This window comes from Callospermophilus lateralis, chromosome 6 (genome assembly GCF_048772815.1).
Source record: "Callospermophilus lateralis isolate mCalLat2 chromosome 6, mCalLat2.hap1, whole genome shotgun sequence".
Lineage (NCBI taxonomy): Eukaryota > Metazoa > Chordata > Mammalia > Rodentia > Sciuridae > Callospermophilus > Callospermophilus lateralis.
The window spans coordinates 88,481,653-88,503,627 of record NC_135310.1 but is presented as its reverse complement, the minus strand read 5'-3'; the positions used below and the strand labels follow the sequence as shown (position 1 = coordinate 88,503,627).

Genomic DNA, 21,975 nt, shown 5'->3' with positions numbered 1-21,975 from the left:
TCACACCCCCGCTCCAGGCCTGGGGCCGCTTCGGGAAGGAGGGAGTGGTAGCCGCGGGAATGAGAGGGAGCAAGATAAACCCTCTCAAAGTGACGCCCCAAACACTTCGGATTTCGAATTCGAAGCTAAAGGCTACTAGAAATTGAGAATCTTCGGCCTCCTCCGCACACCCCCTTCGGCCCCCGCCCCAAAGACCCGGTGGTTTGCTGGCTGCCTGCTTCCCGCCCCCGGCTCGGAGGTCTCTGGCACGCGGGCGCCCCGTCGGCCGCCGGCTTCCTCCTTCAAACCCGCCGGCGCACATGAGGCCACTGCCCCCGCCGCAGGCGCTGGCACCCCCCTCCCGGTGCCCGTGGTGATGCCATGCCCCGCCACCACGCGGGAGGAGAGGAGGGCGGCGCCGCCGGGCTCTGGGTGAAGAGCAGCGCGGCGGCGGCGGCGGGCGGGGGGCGCCTGGGCAGCGGCATGAAGGATGTGGAGTCCGGTCGGGGCAGAGTGCTGCTGAACTCCGCGGCCGCCAGGGGCGACGGCCTGCTGCTGCTGGGCACCCGCGCGGCCGCGCTCGGCGGCGGCGGCGGCCTGAGGGAGAGCCGCCGGGGCAAGCAGGGGGCCCGGATGAGCCTGCTGGGGAAGCCGCTCTCCTACACTAGTAGCCAGAGCTGCCGGCGAAACGTCAAGTACCGGCGAGTGCAGAACTATCTCTACAACGTGCTGGAAAGACCCCGCGGCTGGGCGTTCATCTACCACGCATTCGTGTAAGTACCGGCGCCCCCCGCGCGCTCCCGCCACGCCTGCTCCGAGAAGCCCCTGCGCCTGGCCCCCTGCGGCGGGTTTGGCGCCCGCGCCCTGACCTGACGCGCGCGCACGCGTGTATACACACACACACACACAGACACACACACACACACACACACACACTCGCGCGCGCGCACACGTGGTGGTTTTTATTTCTTTGCACGTGTTTGTGGTCTTCCTCCAGGAGCCTTCCACCTCCCGCAGCTCCACCTCTCCCACCTCCCACTTTGAACCTTCTCCCTGAGGGCACCCAATGAAGTGCCCTGCAGCTTCAGGCAGGCACGGGGCGGGATCCTGGCGGATGCGTGACTTCAGCTTAAACAGTAATTGGGAGTAATTAGGTCCTGAGATACATAAACTTCAACTGAGCCAGGCGCCCAGGAGTTGGGATAGGCACCGGGGGAACACGAGTCCCTGTGAGGCTTGAGAGTCTATGGGAGAGGTTAGGAGGTGATGGCAGGATTGGACCGGGTTGAGAGAGGAGGCAGCGAGGGCTGGGTCCTAAGTCCTAGGGGCGGAGCAGGGGAAGCTGCTACTTGGAGAAAGCTGCTAGGTTTTAAGTGCGCCCGGAAACACGCCTTACCACCACCACAGCTACCACCAACGGAAAATCTGTCAGTATGTGTAGCCCTTCTTGCCTCAGAGAAGGTGGTCGAGGCCTAGAAGAGGCTAGCGGCTAGCGGGCCAGGCGAAGCAACGCTCCGGCGCTGTGGCCAGGGCTGGTGGCGTGGGCGATGGGAGACCAGCGGCGCGGTAGTGGGGCCAAGGTGCTATTAGCTGAAGCGCAAATGAGCTGTCTTTGACCGGGATCAGGCTGTGGGTTAGGTCGGCGTGTAAGGCGCCAAGTCAAAGCCTGGGTTTTAAGTTAGCGTTTGCCATCTAACAGAGAATGCTTAATGAGAAAATGATTGGAAGCAAATGTTTATTTTTCCCTTAGGCATTTAAAACCTTTCAGTGGCTTTAAAGTTTACTACTGTTTTTCCCACAACGTCCATTCATTCAATCTCCTGTTAAGAGTTAGATTTATCTGGACACTTTATGGTTGTTTTCATGCTTTCACACTCTAATACATTCCTTTTTTTTTTTCTTCTTTTCTTCTTTTTCAGTGTCCCGCCCCAATCCTTTATGTTAAAATGATATATAAACATGTCAGCCTTAGGAGACCCTTAGGGAAAGTCGCAGGCACTCACTGATTTGTTCATTGTTTCCTAATAAAATATGTTTGGAATACACGAACTATGTTTCTTTTAGAATGAGGTGTCTTATCCGTATATATATATATATATATATATATATATATATATATCCCTCATCTGGGATGAAGCATTGGCACCAATATTGGATTTTTTTTTTAATAACGTGGAAGAAGGGAATGGTTTTGTAAAGAGGTGAACCTGAAATTTGACCACGTAGAAATCAGGAAAATTGGTTGAGTCTACAATCTGTGGGGCCCTGGTGTCTGGAAAATTTTACAGTCCCAGACTGATATGAATGTGTAGGATTAGGTAGAATATTCCAGCCAACTTTCCATTTTACAAAATACACAAGGAGAATGTTGTGTTGCATCATTATTACATTAAAAGGTATAACATATTATTCACTAATCACATTGATTTAGATGTGGATACTGTAATTAATGATAGATGTAAAGAAACACTCCTGACACTTTACATGTTCATCACCTCTGGTTTGATATGTAATTAATCCTATTATTTAATCAGCCTAGTAAATTATTTTGATGTGTCGTGTCAAGATACACTAAAAATTTTTAGCAGTTATGATGCTCGATTTGGCAGCAAATATACACTGTATGGAAATGATTTTTAACAATGGCTCAAAATATACATTGCTTTGAATTCTCAATATGATACATAGCATGTATAGCCTTTCAGTTTTGGTAAATTATACACTATATAATTCAGAGAGGGTTAGAGACAACTTTGATTGGACTACCTACTTTGTATCTCCTAAGCATTGTTCTCCAACATGTATGAGAATTTCTCACAGTGCAACATTTTCTGTTTAATATCCTGGTGCTTAACAAGTTTTTGTGGGCTTACAGAAATTTTACACATTTTGATGAATTATTTTTTAAAAGATTAAAATTTGGACACTTCTCTACTCATTAGGCTTTATCAGTCTAGCTGTGTCTTTAGTGGTAGGTAGGGAATAAATTGTTAATATGGTGTTGCTGATGTAAACTTTAGTGTTATACACCTCTAGAGACTGAAGCTGTAATTTCTGAGCAGTTAGATAGGGGTGCTAGATACACATCAGCATACAAATAGAATGGATAGTGTCATATTCTGGGAGATTGTATGCAACTACAGCAGACCCTGAGGAAAAGAGGCCATCATTGGCAATTGCTGCTTATGAGTTTGAATGAGTTTTGAATAACTGGACTTTATACATATTAAATTAATAAAGCAAAGTTGCTTTGATCTATAAGCCTAATAAGATCATTAATTATACAGGAAATTTTAAGAAAATACTTTCTAGAGAGGTGTAACTAACTAATTCTTGCCAGCCTGGGAATCTCCAAATCTTACTTTAATAACAGTGTTTGTAGCATATTAAGGTTCCTGCCAAGAACAAGTGCATTGTGATTAATGAGGTACTTCAGGGATGAATTTACTTGGTAGATCAGTGTTTTCATTGCCAAGAAACAAGGGTATGTTTAAAGTTATGTTTCAGGTAAAGATGATTTCTGTTAAATATACAAAAATCAACATTGTTATTATTAGAGTGTGGCTTCAGGAGTACATTCCTAGCCTACTGATTGCATGACCATAAAATATGACTTAATTTAAATATTTTTTTTTCAATCTATAAAGTAGTGGAGTGTAGATCTGTACCCTTACTGCTGTTTACTGGTCAGCCATGTTTTCTATCTGTTCCTCATAGTTGAGCTATTGAACAATGAGGTTCTTTCGTTGAATGTTGTTTGTCCCTTTTTAATTTCCCCCTTTAAAGGAAAGTTTTAGAATAATAACTGTGGAGGCAGAGAAATACATGATGGGGTTCCATATATAAATTTACATTGATACAGCAAAGATGGTTCTGAGAAATTACACAGCAAACAATGTTGTACAGATATATAACTCATAACTTTGTCAAATATATCTTTGGCTGGTTTTATAACATGATAGTATTGTGAGTAAACTAGAAAAAATAGTTCAGCTACTCAAGCTAGGCACCTGAAGTCATCATTTTTTTCTCATATTTCTCATATCATTTTTCTCATATTTGCTCTTGTTAGCCATCCAAACAGACATTAAATTCTGTTTCTTCACTAATATTTTTGAACATATTTGCCTCTTTATCTTGCTATTTCTACGATTTTTCCTGTTTCTCTAAGCCTTTTTGTAATATTAATAATTTATAATATTCTCCTAATCATTTGGCATCTGTTCATAGCTTGCTTTCCCTCTGATACCAGTCTTAATTTTAAAATGCAAACCATATCATATCATTGCCTTTCCTAAAATATTTCTGTGACCCATGTTATTTACTTATTCATTAATCTATTTATCCATCTATAAATTTTTGAATGTCTAATGGTACTAATTCACAATTTAATGAGACAGAGGCCTCCACTCTCAAGGGAAAAATTTCACCATGGGGCGATTACAAACATGAGAACAAGTTTGAAACAGTATTACTGGTGCTGTTACAGAGGAGGCAGGTTAGAAAGATTTGTGGGTAAAATAGAAGTGTAGGAGAGAAAGAAGAAAGCTCAGCATAGTCATTGAAGGGGAAATGAGGCATGAGCCAAGTTTGTCCAAATGAGTTGTTAATTTTCAAGTGGAAAAAGCAAGGGGGAAATGAGCAATCTTGGTGGAGAAGAGATATGGAATTGTGAATCAACATATTTACTGTTTTAAGTATGTGCAAGCTGAGGACAGCAGCAAGAAAAGAGGGGTTAGGGAAAGGCATGTATGTGACCTTTGATAGTCTCAGATGCTGTCCATAGAGGCTGGTTTTTATCCTATAGTCAGTACTGGTCAATGAATGGTAAAGGAAAGTTTATCATGGGAGCAATCTAATTGAATATGAATTTTGGAAATACCTCCATTTTACCAGTTTGGAAACTGAACTGGGGGATTCAAAATGGAGTTGGTATGGACTATAATTAGGTGGTAGCAGTTCTGAAATTTCCATTCATTCTTGCATTCTTTTATTCATAAATTTGTTCTTCAGATGTGTCTTGGCTCTCTAGTATGTGCAATGGACTGTTCTAGAAAAATGGAAGATGATTGCCTAAGAACTAAGGCAGTTAACTGTGAAAAAAGGGTTTAATAAGAAAAATGTTAAAGATACAGAATTGGCAGATTGTTTTCACCAGTTTGATATGTGGTATGAGCAGGATGACTCTGACCTGGATTATTTAGGGAGTGGAAGTGTGCCCTTCACCAACATGAAAGGCACATATTCATGAAAATAGAGTTCACGTTTGGGAATGACTTGAAGATATTTTTGTGTTATTCAGGTGGAGAGTATTAGTTTCAGGAACATAGCAAAGAACTAATCTCTTTCCAGTGGGTCTTGGATCAGCAACCAAAACTATTCCTGCATAAAGGGTATGCAATAAAGATAATTTTGAATGAATGAATGCATTTAAAATTGGAGGTTAATCTAAATGCCTAATCACACATTTAGATTTGAAAGCCTGTAGCAGTTTCATGGTAATTAAAGCAAGGAGCAGAAAATATGAAATAGTCTAGGAAATGCACTGGTGGAGGACAGTCTTGGGAACATTAACATCAAATAGTGAATGGAACAGTAAGACTCCAAAGAAAAACCTGGAAAACCCATGATAAAGCAACCCAAAGGCCAAGGAAAAAGCCAAGAGATCTTATCTTTCTAAAAATAATGGAAATTTTGGTTAACTTTTCATTGTAGTGGTCAAAATACCTTTCATAAACAACTTAAAGGAGAAAGACTTAGTTGGCTCATGGTTTCAGAGATTCCAGTTCATGGCTGACTGGCTTCATTGCTTTGGGCTTAAAGTGAGACAGAACATCATGGCAGAAGGGCATGGCAGAAAGGAGTGGCAGAGGAAAGCTTCTTGCCTCATGGCAGCCGGAAAGCAGAGAAAGAAGAAGGGACCAAGGACAATATATTCCTTCCATGGGTATGTCCCCAAGGACCCACTCCCTCCAACTAGGTCCCAACTATTACATTTTCTACCATGTTCCAATAATACCATCAATGATGACGTCCTCAGTGGATTAGTATAAGAAAAATGTTAAAGATAGAGAATTGGCAGATTGTTTTCACCAGTTTGATACGTCCTCAATGGATTAATTAATTAATGAGGTCAGAGCACAGTTGATATTATAATCACTCCCCAAAATACCCACCTCTAAACATTACTACATTGGGGACCAATCCTTGAACACGCAAGTTTTTGGGTGGCACTCATATCCAAACTATAACAGAAGATCATACAAAAAGGAAGTTACGGTTAGTAGTTTCTGCTGCTGAAGAAAGGACTAAAAATTTGGGTAAGACTTCACTGAACTGTTAACAAAGAAGGCCGCCGATGGCCTTTGAGACAGCAGCTTCAGTGGAGTGGTGGGGTAAAAAGTATGATTTCAGTGGGCTGAGGGGTGCTTAGAGGTGGAAAAATGGACACAGTAGTAGTGTCAGTTGAGCTGCAGATTTCTTGGAACAGCTCAGGAGAACCTCTGCCCATCTCTTTGGCCTCATTCCACCCACTCTTCTCTAATATGCACCCTGGTCCCAAGACTTACTAAACTTCTTCCTCTTATGTCTCACCACTATTCCTTTATTCATCTGTGTTCTTGGACCTTTCTCATTTCTTGCACTCTGGCTTTCCAACTCCTACTGGTTTTCGTTTGCTTGCTTGTTTTTAAACAAAATGCAGGAATGGCTTCCTTTTGGGTACACTTCTAGACAGTCTTCCAGGATGGGTTAGGTGCCTCTTGACTCAGATTCCATGGCACTCTAGAAGTTTCATCATAATGATGTTTCCTACCTACTGTGTTATTATCATGGGATACTTTCTCTGTCCAGCAGGAGGCTGAACTAAAATTTCTTACTTATCTCTGAATTTCAAGTACCTAGTAAGTTCTCTAGTATCTAGTAGATCTTCAATAAATGGTTGTTTAATGAGTGAGTAAATAATTTTCCTTGGAAGCCTTACACAAAAGAGATTTGGGTGAAGGATAAGATGAAGGAACTATTAAGTGTTTTCAGTTTAGTTAGAGGTAAGCTACTGATGATTCATTTAAAGGGAAAAGATATGGGGCTAGAAATAGGACACTAATACTCTGCTCCCAGCTTTTCAACTAAGTAGCTTTGTGACTTGAAAGAAGACACGTTAGACTTTTGGTCCTCCTTATCTTCACCTGTGCATGGGCACAACAATGTGTAGGATCCAACCAACCGAGATGGTGGAAGATATTGTTGAGTCTAATATGCTAACATAAATGAAATGAGTATTTGGAATAAAAAGTTTCCTAGTATAGTTTGTGTTTCCCCTCCTCATCTCTGAGCTGGAGGGTTGCTTTCTAACCAGTTGCTCTCACTTCACTCTGAACTCCCCAAGATCTATGCTGCATAGTAGCCAAGGTGATTTTTCCCAAGTCTTCCTTAAGAAGAACACATTCCTCCTCTTCTTGGGGGAGAAAGGTGTTTATTGATTCTCCTCTCCAACACACCCAATCATTAAAAGCAGGATGTTTCTGTTCACTGCCATATTACTGTCACCCAGAGCAGTGCCTGCCACATAGAATGTACTTCATGCGTGCCTGCTGATTTACTGAGGGACACCCCAGATCTCCAAAATACATTATTGGTTCCCTCGTGGAAGATGGAATTTCACCCTATTGGCCACTCTACCAGAATGCATTAGATCCAATGAATTGCTTTATTATTTAGATATATATTCTGTCCTGAATTATGTGTGTATCTATAGAAATTGATATTTGTATTTTATTTTTGCCCCTGCATTCCTTAAAAAATCACTGATTTTCCTTAAGTACAGAGAAATCTTATATAATTTATACAGCTTTCTATTAAGCTCATAATAGGAACATAAGATACTCCACATCCTTCAAACCAATCAGTTTTTAGAAATGCCATAATATTTGGGGACTACATTGAAATTATTAATGTTGAAAGTGTTAAGATATTAGAATTGGGACTATTATGGCCTAAAAGAAAAAAAAATGTGAAGAAAATTTCAAACTGGAATAAAGTCCTGATACAAGAAACAGTATAAACAAAGAAGACAGCCAGTAGCTTTTGATAATTACTTGCAAAGAAGTAATGCCAGTTTTAATTTTTAATTGCAAATGGCTATTTTGGCAGATGAAAAATGCCAGCAGAGCATGTTTTATCCTAGCCCAGTGGTGTGAAACTACTAGAAGCCCAATTGTTGAATAACCATAGCTCATCATTGTGTTTAATGGTTTGTCAATGTTTCCATTTTAATTCCTTTTTTCTTTAACCATTTATGAGTATGTTATTTGAAGTTTTATTTGGTTGCAACCTGGGATACAGATTGGCTGTACAACTGTATTTTTTGATAATTATTGAAATTATTTGATGGGTTTCAGAGTTTCCAGGTGATCTTTTAAATGCTTTGCAATGATTCTGTCTGATGAATGAGTTTCCTAAATATTATTGAAGTTATCAATTTCTAAACTTAAAAAATAGTTTGAGCATTTCCATTGCATATATATATATATGATATTAGTGCATATATCTTTCATAATCACACACAAATACACAATGTAAACACACACTATATACTTAAATGAGAAATTATGTCAATGTAAATACTTATATTTCCCTTTGTTTTGCTCTTCTTGAAGTAAATAAAACACTTGAATAAGGTATTCAAATAAGAATTAAAAATAAAAGGAGTCTTAAATGTACTTTTGATAATATGAAAATTATATCATTTGATTATATAATATATTTAAATATAAATGGATAAAAAGAGACACATTATTTTTCAAATTCAGCCACAGGGGCCATTATTTCTATTTATAGTACCTATGAGGTAATTCTGCAATCTCTATTTCTTCTTCAGTCAGAGGCAGGATGATTCTTTTTATAATTATAATGTTGTAATCCATCTTTTCTCCTGTTTTTCAACAGTTAATTCAGTTTAACATTTAATTAACTGCTATTATATGTACCAGGTAATGTGTTAAATGCTGGTGGTTCTAAATAGGGAATGAGATGGACTGAAGGAAATTCCATTGAGAAATATAATTAGGTTCAGATTCAATTATCAACTTCATTTCTATTGATTTGATTTCTATAAGCAAGTTGATTCCAACACCAGTTTCTTACTTTTCAAAGTATGAATAAAATATTACATCAAGATATTACAGTATTATATATGAGATCTATGCAAATATCATACACACACACACACACACACACACACACACATATATTCCGTAATTACCATAGTGGCTGTTGATTGAAAATGGAGAGAAAAATATAGAGATAATGGGGTAGAGGGATAGATTTCCATGTTAAAGGACTAGAATTTTATTCTTTAAGTGATGGACAATCTTGGAGAAAGATAGGACTTAGGTTATAATGTCATTGGATTCTCATTTCTATGAATGATGGCATAGAAGGACCAAACTGAAGGTTGAGGATCAGTTTTAAAATTTTTGTTCCAGCTTAAGCAAGGGACGATTAGAACATAGACTAGGGTAGTAAAGAAGGAGAATAAACACAACAGTAGAGTTGAAATGTACTAATGAATGATTGAATGTAGAAGAGGAAGAAGAAAGACAGATTGTTATTTCCAGTTTTTTGACTTGAGTGACTATGTGGAGAGTGGAGCCATAACTTAGATCAATACAGGTAGAGTTGAGGGGAACAGTAGATTGAGTTTAGCTTTGGAGATACTGAACTACTGAACTGAACTAAGTGCTTGTGGAACTTTCAATTGTACATGTTCAGTAGCTTGTGGATGATGATTTGAAATATAAGACTTAAACCACAAGGAAAATATAAAAGAGAAAGGGCCTTGGGTCAACAATGGATACCTGAAGAATACCAGAATTTAAGGGGTGAACACAGGAAATGGGGAATGGAATGATGTAGACAGCAATATATAAAGGAACACTAGACAAAAAGATGGTCAGGTGGTTATGGAAACCAAATGTGCTGAAAAAGTTTCACAAAATAGTAAATTATGAAATGTAGAGAGAAGTTTAGCGTGATTAATGCCAGGGGTCTACCATTGCATCTGACAAGATAAAAATTTTCAGTTATTGTTTGACCTCACCAATGTTAATCTTTAGTGAAGCCAGACTGCTGTTAGTTCAGAAATAAGTCAGAAAAAAAGGCGGGGAGGGGAATAGTGAACTTAGACCATATATTCAGATAATGTGAGAATGATAAAAGAGTGATTGGACATCAGCTAGAAGATAAGATTAAGAGGAAAATCAAGAAAGGATAAGGCTTTATTGCCAGTATAATAGTCATATTTATTATGGATTTTATGTTCAATGTGATTCTAAATGCTTTATAAACATCAACTTTTTTGATCTTCAGAATAACTCAAAGATGTACTATTATTATCCAATTTTTCCTTAAGCTTTTCCCTAATTTATTACATAATTTATTGCTTTCCTTTTTATTTTTTTAATCTCCTGTAGTTTTTATTAACTGGATCATGTATTTTAGTCCTTATTTATATTATTGCATTGTCCTCTAATTGGATTTTTTTAAGAAATGAAGGAATGAATTTCTTTTATATACCTTTATTTTATTTATTTATTTTTATGTGGTGCTGAGGATTAAACCCAGGGCCTTGCACATGCTAGGGCGAGCGCTCTACCACTGAGCTACAACCCTAGCCCCCTTTAATTGGATTTTTAATCATAGTTTGTGAGTATCTAAATAAACTAAAATACTCTTTTTGTGTCTTCTATGATATCTAGCTAGAGTTGTATTCTTTATTTTTAACCAAAATTCAGTCTTGCCACTAGTAGGACTGCTGTAATGTTTTAACATTTTCTTTTCCAAATAGGAATTTCCTTACATTCTCCAAGTTTAAATTGTAAGACAATTGGATTGATGATCTAAACAATAGTTTTCTTAATGCAATTTCCATGAACATTAAATTTCAAATTTATACCTTCATTAAAAAATATCTAGAATTCATTTCAAAATAGCAGCAGTTGCTCTAAGTATATCGCAAAATGACTGAATTTAGGACATATTTGCTTCAAACTAATTTCACAGGGTTTTCTGTCTTTCTGTAAAATGATAAATAGCTCATGTTTTGTTCACATTAGTAGAAATATATTCCATTCACTTTTCATACTGTCTCTCTTCCCTCCTACATATATATATATATATATATATATATATATATATATATATATTTCCTGAACATGTCTATTTTTTCTCATTTTTTTTAAATTCCCCCTTTCAATTAAAGTAGTCCTAGATTTTTTTTCTCTTCCTTTCTGTGCATCTGTCTTGCTGGAATGGTATTATTCTTTATTTATTTTTGTTATGTTGTATAGTTTGATTTCTCTTCCTCTGGAAGCTGTCTGCTCTTAATCATAAGATGCATTGATCCTCTACTCATGTCTTCTAAGTGTACTACCTAAGTAGACTGATACCTAATTTACACATAACTCTGTAGTAATTAACAGAGATTTTTAGAAAGTTGTGGGAGTTAGAAGTAAAAGGAGAGACCACTACATTTTTTGTTGTTGTTGCTTTTAGAGTTTCATTTAGGCTAAATTTTCTTAATCTCAATTCATTATTTCTAAAATATATGAGTACTTAGATATTTAGCAAGTAATTTTTTTAAAAAATCATGCTTCCCATTTTGAAAGATGGTAGATGGTAGAGAAATAAATTAGAAACCAAATTTTATTTCAGATGGAATTATTTTAGAAAAAGGGATGTTAAAAGTCCAAATATATTTGTAACAGATAGATAAATAGCACATACTTAAAAATGTTTATCACATAGACTTTTCTAGTCACTAGGAGTTTCCTTGTTCACTGAGTCAAGAAGTAGATCTGTGATCTGGCATTAAAGAGGTGCATTTTTTTTTTCTGTGTAATTGGAAGGTTAAAGCATGACCTCAAAATGCAAGTATAATATAGGAAAATCTATGAGATAGAAAGCCACTTGTCCCCTTTTCTAGTTGGAAATTTTTCAAAACATAGACTCTGTGAAAGCTATTCCCATAAGCTTTTGTAGATAGGAAAGAAGTTTCAGGGCTCCCATTCCTCTTACCCTGTTATTTTTCACACCTGAATGCATCAGGAGGATTGGATGGGATTGAGATTTCGGAGCCTTCTCTCCATGTTTGGAGAAATTGGATACATTTTGCAACTTTCTGACTTGTAAAATCAGAATGCACATCTTCAGTGTTTGTTTAATAACCTTAATTCAGGATATGTTTAGACCCTGTGGTAGAAATTATTATATATGTAAATTATTATTATATGTTTAGACCCTGTGGTAGAAAAATTGAGGAATTTTTATTCTGGAAGGATATTAGTTAACTATTTCCTGAGCCACAGAAACCATCTCTATGAATTGACTTAGAATAAAAGGAAAAATGGGCCTTTCTCTAGCGATATTTAGCTACTGCTTCTATTGAAAGGATTTATAAGGTAAACTCCAGGAGTGCCAGACACATTACCATTGGTTGCCAGTTCTCTTGACCCTTGGGGAACTTTGAAGCTGGGTGTTGAGTGGCTGGTGCAGGTGGTTGTTCTACTCAGGGCATTCCCACACAGACACCAGGCACAGGAGTTCCCACTTTAAAAATTCATAGTAATTTTTAAAGAGTAGTAATTAAACTGGTTAAACTAAATGTTCTAGTTAATAAAACATTCTGAGTATGTTCAATTTGCTCCAAAGTATTTTGAAAATAGAAAAGAAGCTCAGGCCACATCATAATAGTGTGTTGGGGATGATATATTTTTCTCCTCGAAATGGCTTATGAACAATAATAAAAACAAAAAGTTTGGTTTTTTTTTTTGGAAAAAAATCAAATCAAATGGCTGTTTATTTTCAGTGCATACTTTTAAAGCTTCTGATATGGTGAACATTTTTATTCTTGCACACAAAGGAAAATATTACCTAGTCTTCCAGAGGGCCTAGAATTCACACATTTATTTATTTTATAGTTGAGTGTCCATGTCCTTGGAACACTTTGGAAATACTTCTCCCCATTTGTTCAGCTACCTACAGGGATATGGAAAATGGCTTTTTTTCCCCTCTCCAGCTAGACAGTGGTACTTCCCAGGATAGCTAAGGTCAATATCAGGAATGTATGTTCATTGAAAACCCTAATGTGTACTTTCTCCATCTCTTTAAAACTACTTCCTTAACCTTCAAATGAGTTTTTGAGCTAGATCATCAGTCAGCTTAAAAACATGCAAAGTAAGATTGGTTTTAAATTTTTCATGCCAGATGATAAAATTCTATATGTCTATTGTTCTGCATTAAATGGATAAGGAAAAGAAATTGAACAACACAAATAACTTTTGGGTAATACATTAGCTTCTTCAGGATAGAGTTGCGAACACAGGAATAGTTTGTTATTATTCATGTAATCCTTGAAAAGAAGTGACACATTGTTAGAGACAGCAATTTTAGCATCCTTAAATGTTCAGTCAGTCATCCAAATATTTTTCTATAGAAGAAAGCCAGGTAGGTTCCTTTAGATTCAGATACTCCAATGGATAAACAGAAGGAGATAGGTTTGAGTGTTCTCAAAGGAGCCAACTACTCTAGTTTAACACAGCCCTACGTTAGTCTTGTACTGAGATAGATGTGCTTGAAGTTCTTCCAAAATCAGGACAGTCAAGAGAGTAGGAAAGGAAAATATCCAGTTATCATATTTGTGCTGATCATATTGACTTCTAGACACTCACTAAAGCCATGAGTTTGGTTTACCCAGGCTCAGTAGTTCCTGTTGTCTTCTCTGTAGAATGGCCTCAGTCTACGCCTGAAAATGGAAGTGAGAGTTTCATAGTATGTCTAGCAAGAAAGGTTCCCTTACATGGTTTCAATTGTTGCTTCCAGTGTTGGCCTTGATGAGTTACTTTATAAATTACTGTTCTTAAACTGGTTGGGTCATGCTGCAGAGAGCTTGTGGTATGGAGTTTTATCCCAGGCTTCAGGGCAGGAAGTAGATAATAAAAATAAGTTTATAGATGGAATTAGGGGGGCTGGGGATGTGGCTCAAGTGGTAGCGCGCTCGCCTGGCATGCGTGCGGCCCGGGTTCGATTCTCAGCACCACATACAAAGATGCTGTGTCCGCCGAAAACTAAAAAAAAATAAATATTAAAAAAATTCTCTCTCTCTCTCTCTCCATCTCTCTCTCCATCTCTCACTCTCTCTTAAAAAAAAATAGATGGAATTAGGCAAGGTAGCCTAGACAACCATAAAAAAGAATAGTCAATAAACTCTCACATCATGCAGGAAAAAACAGAATATTCCTCTAAGTCAAAGATAGATAACATAATTCACAGTTAATCACCAATGAGAGATCATAGTCCCTCCAAAAAATGTCAACGACAAGTACCTGTTCTTTGTTGTTGTTGTTGTTGATTCTTGTTGGTTTTAAGTCCCTTTCCACATTGCAATCTTAATATAGATGTTCAAAGCACATGGTATTACACTTAGGAGACTTACCCATGATCAATCTATTATGTGTTTTTATACTTGTTTCAAGGGCTGCATGTAAAGTTAGTGAATGGTCACTCTAGAATACCATCTGACAGTGGGGTAATGACATGGCATGACAAGAGCCTGGCCTGGAACATTCACTCTGGGAATCTGAAGGAAGGGAGAATGGGAAAGAGTTCAAAGGGAGAGCTGGACTTATTTGCCCTTGATTGGCTTCTCATAGGCAGAAGAGAGGAAAGAATAAAAATTGTTAGGATTTCAAGGAAGTGTTACTGTTACCATGCAATAGTTGCTTAATCCTGTTTTATGTATAGACAGGATACACAGGTGAACATGTAGCCTGTTTGGGCTTTGAGAAAGGATGGAAGGTCATCAGTTACCAAGGTAGAGGTGATGAAAGAAGAGATAATAAAGGTGCTGGGCGAAGAGTGTAGGATAGAAGTTTAGGGAACACCAGCATTTGGAGATGAGAGGAAAAGAGAGAAGAGAAAAACTAGGGCAATACAGCATCTATAGAAAGACCTGATCTTGATGGTGTGAAAGCATTATGGAGAAGGGAGAGGAATATAAGCATATAAAAAGATATGCATATACTAATGCAGAAAGCCAGGATTAAAGAGGAGGGGCCAGAACTTAGAGGGAAAACTTGGCCATCTAGGAGTGGATAGCCTCTGTAGTCCCATATGTTAGTAGAGCATCCAACTTCAGAGAAAACAAACAAACAAACAAACAAACCTGATGTCCTTAGGGTGGGGGGATGGAATAAAATAACCAGCAAGTAGGTAGTGTACAGATAAAGTCATCAGGTTCTCAAAAGGCACCTCTAGGCTGAAGGGTGTCCCCTAATGTATAATTGTATAACTGGAATGGGACTTCAGGAGAGGAGGTGATAAGGAAACTCCCCTGCAAGCTGGGAAATCTGGTGAGAAAGCAGTTCCGCAGTCTGAAATAGAGATACTGATAAGTGCAAAACACTTCTAAAAAGTTTGAGATAAGGCACCAAACAGTGTTGGAGGGAAGAAGGAGGAGACTGATTAGGCTGCATAATTGACAAATGGGTGAAGAGAGAGGAGAATGGTAGATTACAAAGTTATCACCAATGAGAGTAAAGCTGCAGAGAAAAGCTAAACATTTTTTTTTTCCTCTCCAAGCAGCTAGGGGTCTTTGCAAACATAAAATCCCCAAAGAGTGCTGCCCTATAAGGGGAAAGATTCGAGTAATTGAGAGGAACAAGATACTGGATGAAGAGAGATTGGGATTTAAGATATCTAAAGGTTTGGAGTGGGAAAAAAGAAAAAAAATTTGAGATGGCAGCATTGGGATGTGCCTAAAAGTAGTGCTGGGTAATAACAACATCATACATTGATAACAGCAAAGACCCTGGTGGAGCTTTGGCATCACCATGTAGAAGACCAGTGTATGAGATTCTGAGAATTTCTAGAACAGTAGTATGTGGGAGAAATTTGAAAAAGCAGACGGAGCCACAACCTTGGAGTCACAACTCTGCAGCCATCAAGGGAAAGAGAATGTCATGTAAGTCACACACACTTAACATGTATGACCTTGGACAAATTGTGAACCTCTAAATTATGACCATCTGATAAATGTAGAAATAATGAGACAAGGTATTAAAGCTCATTAATATAATTGCAGATGCAAAAACTGTTAGTTTTTCTACTATGTAACCAAATATCTTAATAACCAAAGGAGAAAATACCACAATAATAGGCACATGTAAAAAAATGCATTTAATGAATAAATGAGTGAATAAATGAATAAACATCACAAGTATTTTACAACAGCATTATATTTGGCACCAAGATTATATAGCCACACATTTACTGTTGTGTGTACAAACTCTCTGAGCTTGAGCACATATTTTCCCCTAGAAATCTGGAAATATAATCTCTATTTTTGAATGCATGGATAAGAACTCATTCTTAAGGTTTAAACTTGAAACCACTGTCAGGGACTCCTGCTTCAACACATTGAAGCAAAAGGATTGTAGAGCTGGAAGGATGCTTGGGGATTCTACCTAACACTGTCCCTTTTTACATGGAAAAACTAATCTGAAAAAGTGATAAATAATTTGCTCGGGATCAAACACTTACTTGGAACCAGAGTTGGTGATCAGGGCTTCCATTGCCTGTAATAAAAAGGAGTTCACTTGTAGGTTTGTGACTTGCTTTAATCTTCCTCTCCTCTCCTTGAAGGTGTTGTATAGTTTTAAAAATGAATACTTACGTTCATTTAAAATACTATTGTTTATTCAACTGCTGTATGAAGGACATTGTATAACAAACGTATTGGTACTTTACACTGTGTATAATAGGAGGAAAAAAATTCTCCCTCTGTGAAACTCCTAATAAGCAGCAGAAGATACTAATTTCTGTGACTTTTCTTCCTTCTAACGAAGTTGAATTTTGAACAAACAACTTCTCCTTGAGTTAAAGCATATATTGACTTGGTCTTGAAAAGCTTTAATAAATGAATAGATCAAAGAAGCAGCAAGTCAGTATTCAATCCATTCAGTCACAGCACTTTGATTTGTTTTTAGATATGAAAATTTTGTGAGAGTTAGCTCCAGAATTCAAACAAGTAGGAGTGGGAAAGAGTATTATAAACACACACACACACACACAATTTCATTACACTTTGTAAACTCATTAGGGCAAGGCAAGTGAATTTATCCAGAAATTTAAGTGAGAACAAACATGTGTTTAAGTGTGCCATAATAAATAACCCTAATATCCTATTTACAGGCTCTCAGAGCCTAGGTAACACAGTTAGACATGGGCAGGAACAGCAAGAAGAACTATCTTTCTTTCTTTCTTTCTTTTGTGTATGTGGTTAAAATTAATTTGAATTTAGTTTCTATGCTTCTTATTTTTCATTTTCTATATCTAATATGCTTTTATTGTTAATATTGTCATTAAAAAGTAATAGTTTTATTAATGAATTATGGGGGAGAAAAGAGGTGGTGGCTTTAAATTGTTAGTCTCTAAATGCCATTTTCTGCCTGGGTCTTTTAGATGCATAGACAAATTGAAATATACGATATGTACTTCAGCCATTATCTTTTGATCTAGGAAAATTTTGAAGCATAGAAATGATTGGAGAAATTAGAGTGCTCCTGTTTGTTCACGTGAACAATTCAGCATGCCCTATTTCTCCCTTGATTTTTGGATACCTGTAAGATTCTCTTTGTCATCATTGGCTCCACACTGATAGTCCTGAGCTACTTCATTACTCAGATAGCGTTGGGGGCAGGTAAGATGTAAAGAAGAGCCTCAATTCCCGTTGGCATGTGGCTATTACTTTTTACATTAAGGAAGAGGGTTAGTTTGACACTACTAGATAAGGAACACTTTAAAATAGCCTCCCTTCTTCATAGGCAGATTTGTACACACAGAACACTTACCACTGGCCAGCTGAGGCAAAGAGGAACCCTGCAGTTATTAAACCTGACCTTACCCACCAAAAGAAAATCTATTTGACCTTTGTTTGACATCCTCGGCATGGTGCTGCTGTTGCATAACATAAACTCACAAGCCAAATCTATACCTTGTGTAGTAATACTAGTCTAATGAAAATTTTCAATGGTTCCTAAGACAGCCAAAGCAGTTGGATATTTGTTAAGGTCAGAATTTTCTTTAAATCAGAGGCCTATAGTTACAAAAAGCACAAGAATCTTACTTGAAGCATGATTTTGTTGTTTAAAACATCCAGAAACTATGTAAAACTAAAATCATTAGCAAGTAGTTAAGTCAATAGTGGCAAAATCATCCAAGGGAAAAGTGCATCCTTTGAAAAGAATGAGATAGATATGCATGACATCGTATGGCCTGGTTTCTAAAATGAGTCAAGGTATAACATAGTGTGCATAGTATACAAATACAAGTACCCACTTTTGTAAATGAAACATACATACACAGAGTAGATTCTTGTTATTTATGGTAGTTAGTTACTGTAAGATCATTGCAAATACTGAATTAGTGAATGCCGAATCATTGCTCATAGTGGAAATACAGGATTAGGTCTTGAAACTGGGATCATAACATTTTCAATAATCAACGAATACATAGCTTGTTTTAATTATGTTTCTGTTTAAAGACACATTATTTAATACATGTTGTTAACTTTTTAATGTAATTCATGCCTGAATAAGAAGTTTAATTTACATGTATTTTCTCTGTAAGACACATCCCAGCCCTCTTGTGATTTGGAACATCGAGGAGCCTTTCAATGGTTGCACATGTTCCCAAATGTTTACTTTTAAATTTTTAACTGCTCTGCACATGTCTACAAATGACTTCAAAATCACTATATTGAATTTGAGGGCTACAAATCAATTTTGAATGGACAAAGATGCAAATAGGAATCTGTGAATAGTGAGTATTAGTGTGGGTGCATGCATGGGCGTGTACCTCCTCCCATATATACATGTACATAAGTGGAAGATTTTTGGAATGAATACAAGAAATCACTCCATAAAAGTTACCTTTGGGGAGTAGGACTGTGGGCAGGAATGAGATAAGATGTACCTGTTATTGTCCTCTCTGTTCTACATGACTTGTTTACCATGTATGTACCTTCTTATCCTTTGTCCTCTCCCACCACCGACATTGAAATTATTCTTAAGCAAGACTTTTACATTTTTCTGGGGTGCTACAATGACAAGGTTTTATTTGAGCCAAATTGAGCAGAGTGACTACATACTGAATCAACTCTGGAAAATCAGGTTACAAAATTTTGCAAATGAAGACTGTTTTATAAATACTAAGCTTGACATTTTAGAACATAAGCTCTTGTGGTAATCTGTGTCAAACAATATTTCCCTATTTCCCAGGACCCTGGAAAGTCATGAACTTTGGTATACTTAAGGTCTTTCAAATACACTTCCTTAAATTCTTACCACTAGTTGTCAGTGGTAATGATATAGTAATAATGGTGAAGTAATATATAAAATATGGCATGGAAATTATCCCTGGTAGATTTCAGTGTCTGGGTTCCCTGCACCTCCTTTATAGTGTCAGAAGAGGTGATCATTCTCTTGGTTTGGTCCCTGCTGGCTTCATAAAGGATTCAATTAAGAGTTTTTGAGTCCCATCTCTCCCAGGATATCCAGACTCAAGAACATTCATTTCTAGCCTTAGCATATGTAGTGTCTTGAATTATTTTTGAAATATTGTCATTCAAAACTCATAACTTTAGAGAATATTTAATTTTTGTTTAATGTTTCCTACCTTGCATGTGTCATGGTTTTCTTTTCTTTTGTTGAAAGACAAGCCTGAATACAAAGCAAATTCTGGCTTCCCAGAAAGACTTTTTCCCCCCATTCAATGCATACATTTCCACATCCCTCCAAGTACTTTCTGTGGTGTACTTTATCCCTGGCTAAAAGCAAGACAAAGCTAAGCTGACATTGAATAAAGAAAAATATATATATAAGAACATGCCCATATCTAATCATACCTTTTATACCCATTAGTGTTAATGGCTTTCTCTGGACTGTCAGCTAGATTAGTCTGTAATCTGAAATAATTTAATTGTTTGTATAATTGGATTTTTGACAGCAGTATTCATCTATCATTCTATTTCTTATCAAATATTGAAAATACTGTCTTTTAAATATGTTTGTATGCATATACACATACATAATCAATATGTGTGAAAACATCCCTTTGGAAAAAAAATCAACAAGATTTGTAAAGAATAACTTTAGCAACAAATGGCGACTTTATTTTAAGAATACACTTTGTAAATGTATGTTCCTCTAAAAATAAAAATAGTAAAATTTCTAAAACATTTACTTTCCTAACTAAATACAACAGTACCCACAAGTAACCCAGATTGTAATTATTGTTGATCTTATCTCTGAAAAGCCACAAGTGTTCTTGGGGAAAGCATATATGTGTCTGCATACTTTACTGTTGCACCTGTATAGAGAGTCTTAAGTAAAACTAAAGGGACCTTTTATGATCAAAATCTGGTTGGATGCCCCACCAGTTCAGGCTTGCTTTAGATTGAAGGTACCTTCTAGCTGGGAACAAATTCTCTGTGACTGATTTTGTGTCAGTTGCTCTATGTGTATGCAATGTGAGGCGCACTTTTGCCCAAAGACAAGTGCCCATCTTCAATGCATTGTTTGCTTTACAAACCACCATCTTGCCATGTCTGTGAACATTAAGGTACAAGTTATTATTACTGTGTATGCTTTACTCATATTTGAAAGGGTTCTTTTTTTATTCATCCTATAACATTCTTAAATGAGTTACAACCCTTGAATCCATGTGACTATCCTATTCTTTCCCAGGAAGAAGAGCTATCTACAAAACTGAACCATCACCAGATAGATGATGACTGGTAAGCATAAGCATAGATCAATCAGGCTCTGGTCAAGTCTAATAGGCTTGGGGTCCATTATAAATAGTTGTATTGAAATACCATCATCCACATTTATTTATGTGTTTTCTTGACTGTTCTCATGCCACAATAGCAGGGAGGGGTAATTGCAATAATGACCCATTGCTCCCAAAGCTAAAAATGTTTACTATCTGACCAAAGCTAGAAAACTACATTTTACATCATGTGTCCTTGTGTTGTAGGCAGGTGACTTATGGAAAACTGGGATGAAAAATGAGCACGGTGAGTTAATCATCAGTAGAGTTGAAATAGGAAGGATACCACTAGTTGGATTAGATACTTGGTTAAGTGAGGGAGAATGAAAGGAGAAGTTATGAAGGTAATAATTAAGCAGAAGAAACTTGTCTGGAGACAGTAGGATGTAGAAAAATTCCAGGAAAAATGCAGTGGTACCTCAGGGAGAGATCAGATGGCCGTGAGACAAAGATTAGCTTGTTCCTCAAGCTCCCTGGGTTTCTGACAGTTGTCCAGCCCACAGGTGTACTTACACAACTCTCCTCTGTCTATAGAAAGCAAGAAGCTCTTTTTTGAAATCAAGAGAGTAACTAAAATAGAACTTTATGTTTTTACCATCATGGGGCAAATTTATTTCTCTTATTTCTAAGTTCCTATGGGAATAAATGACTATCCCCATTTATTCCCCAGAACTCAGCATGGATAATAAGCATGAATAAACTCTATGGGTAGAAAATTTACTTGGTGTAGTACACAAAGAATCATGGCATTAGAAAACCTAAATACATTGTTGACTACAGTTAAGATACTGCACACACACACATCATGTAATTAAATAACAAATAACATTCTCTTTTGATTTGTTCATTCACTCTAAAATATTGGAACCCCACTAAGTGCACAGAACTTATAGAAGACAGCTCAATGGATGAGAACATATATATAACAAATTCCATTCCCAGAAAACAGTTTCCTAAGAAAGTTGAGACCAGTATACTAACAGCTATTAATAAATATTTATAACAGATTCATTATGTACTAAAAGCATAATGAAAGGCACCATGGATACCAAGATGGATGAGGATGAGTCGTTGACATTGGAGACACTGTAATATTGTGCATGAGAAAAA

The 21,975-nt window shown here is 37.2% G+C and overlaps 1 protein-coding gene across 3 annotated transcripts in view; it reads left to right on the top strand.

Moving 5' to 3' along the window:
* The first annotated feature begins 360 nt into the window (after positions 1 to 360).
* The window catches only part of Kcnq5 (potassium voltage-gated channel subfamily Q member 5), a 529,894-nt gene continuing 508,279 nt past the window's right edge, over positions 361 to 21,975 (top strand). For all 3 annotated transcript variants that reach the window (XM_076858500.2, XM_076858499.2, XM_076858501.2), the window contains exon 1: positions 361 to 752. In XM_076858500.2, coding sequence (XP_076714615.1) covers positions 361 to 752 — 392 coding nt within the window. The remainder of the gene's footprint in view (positions 753 to 21,975) is intronic.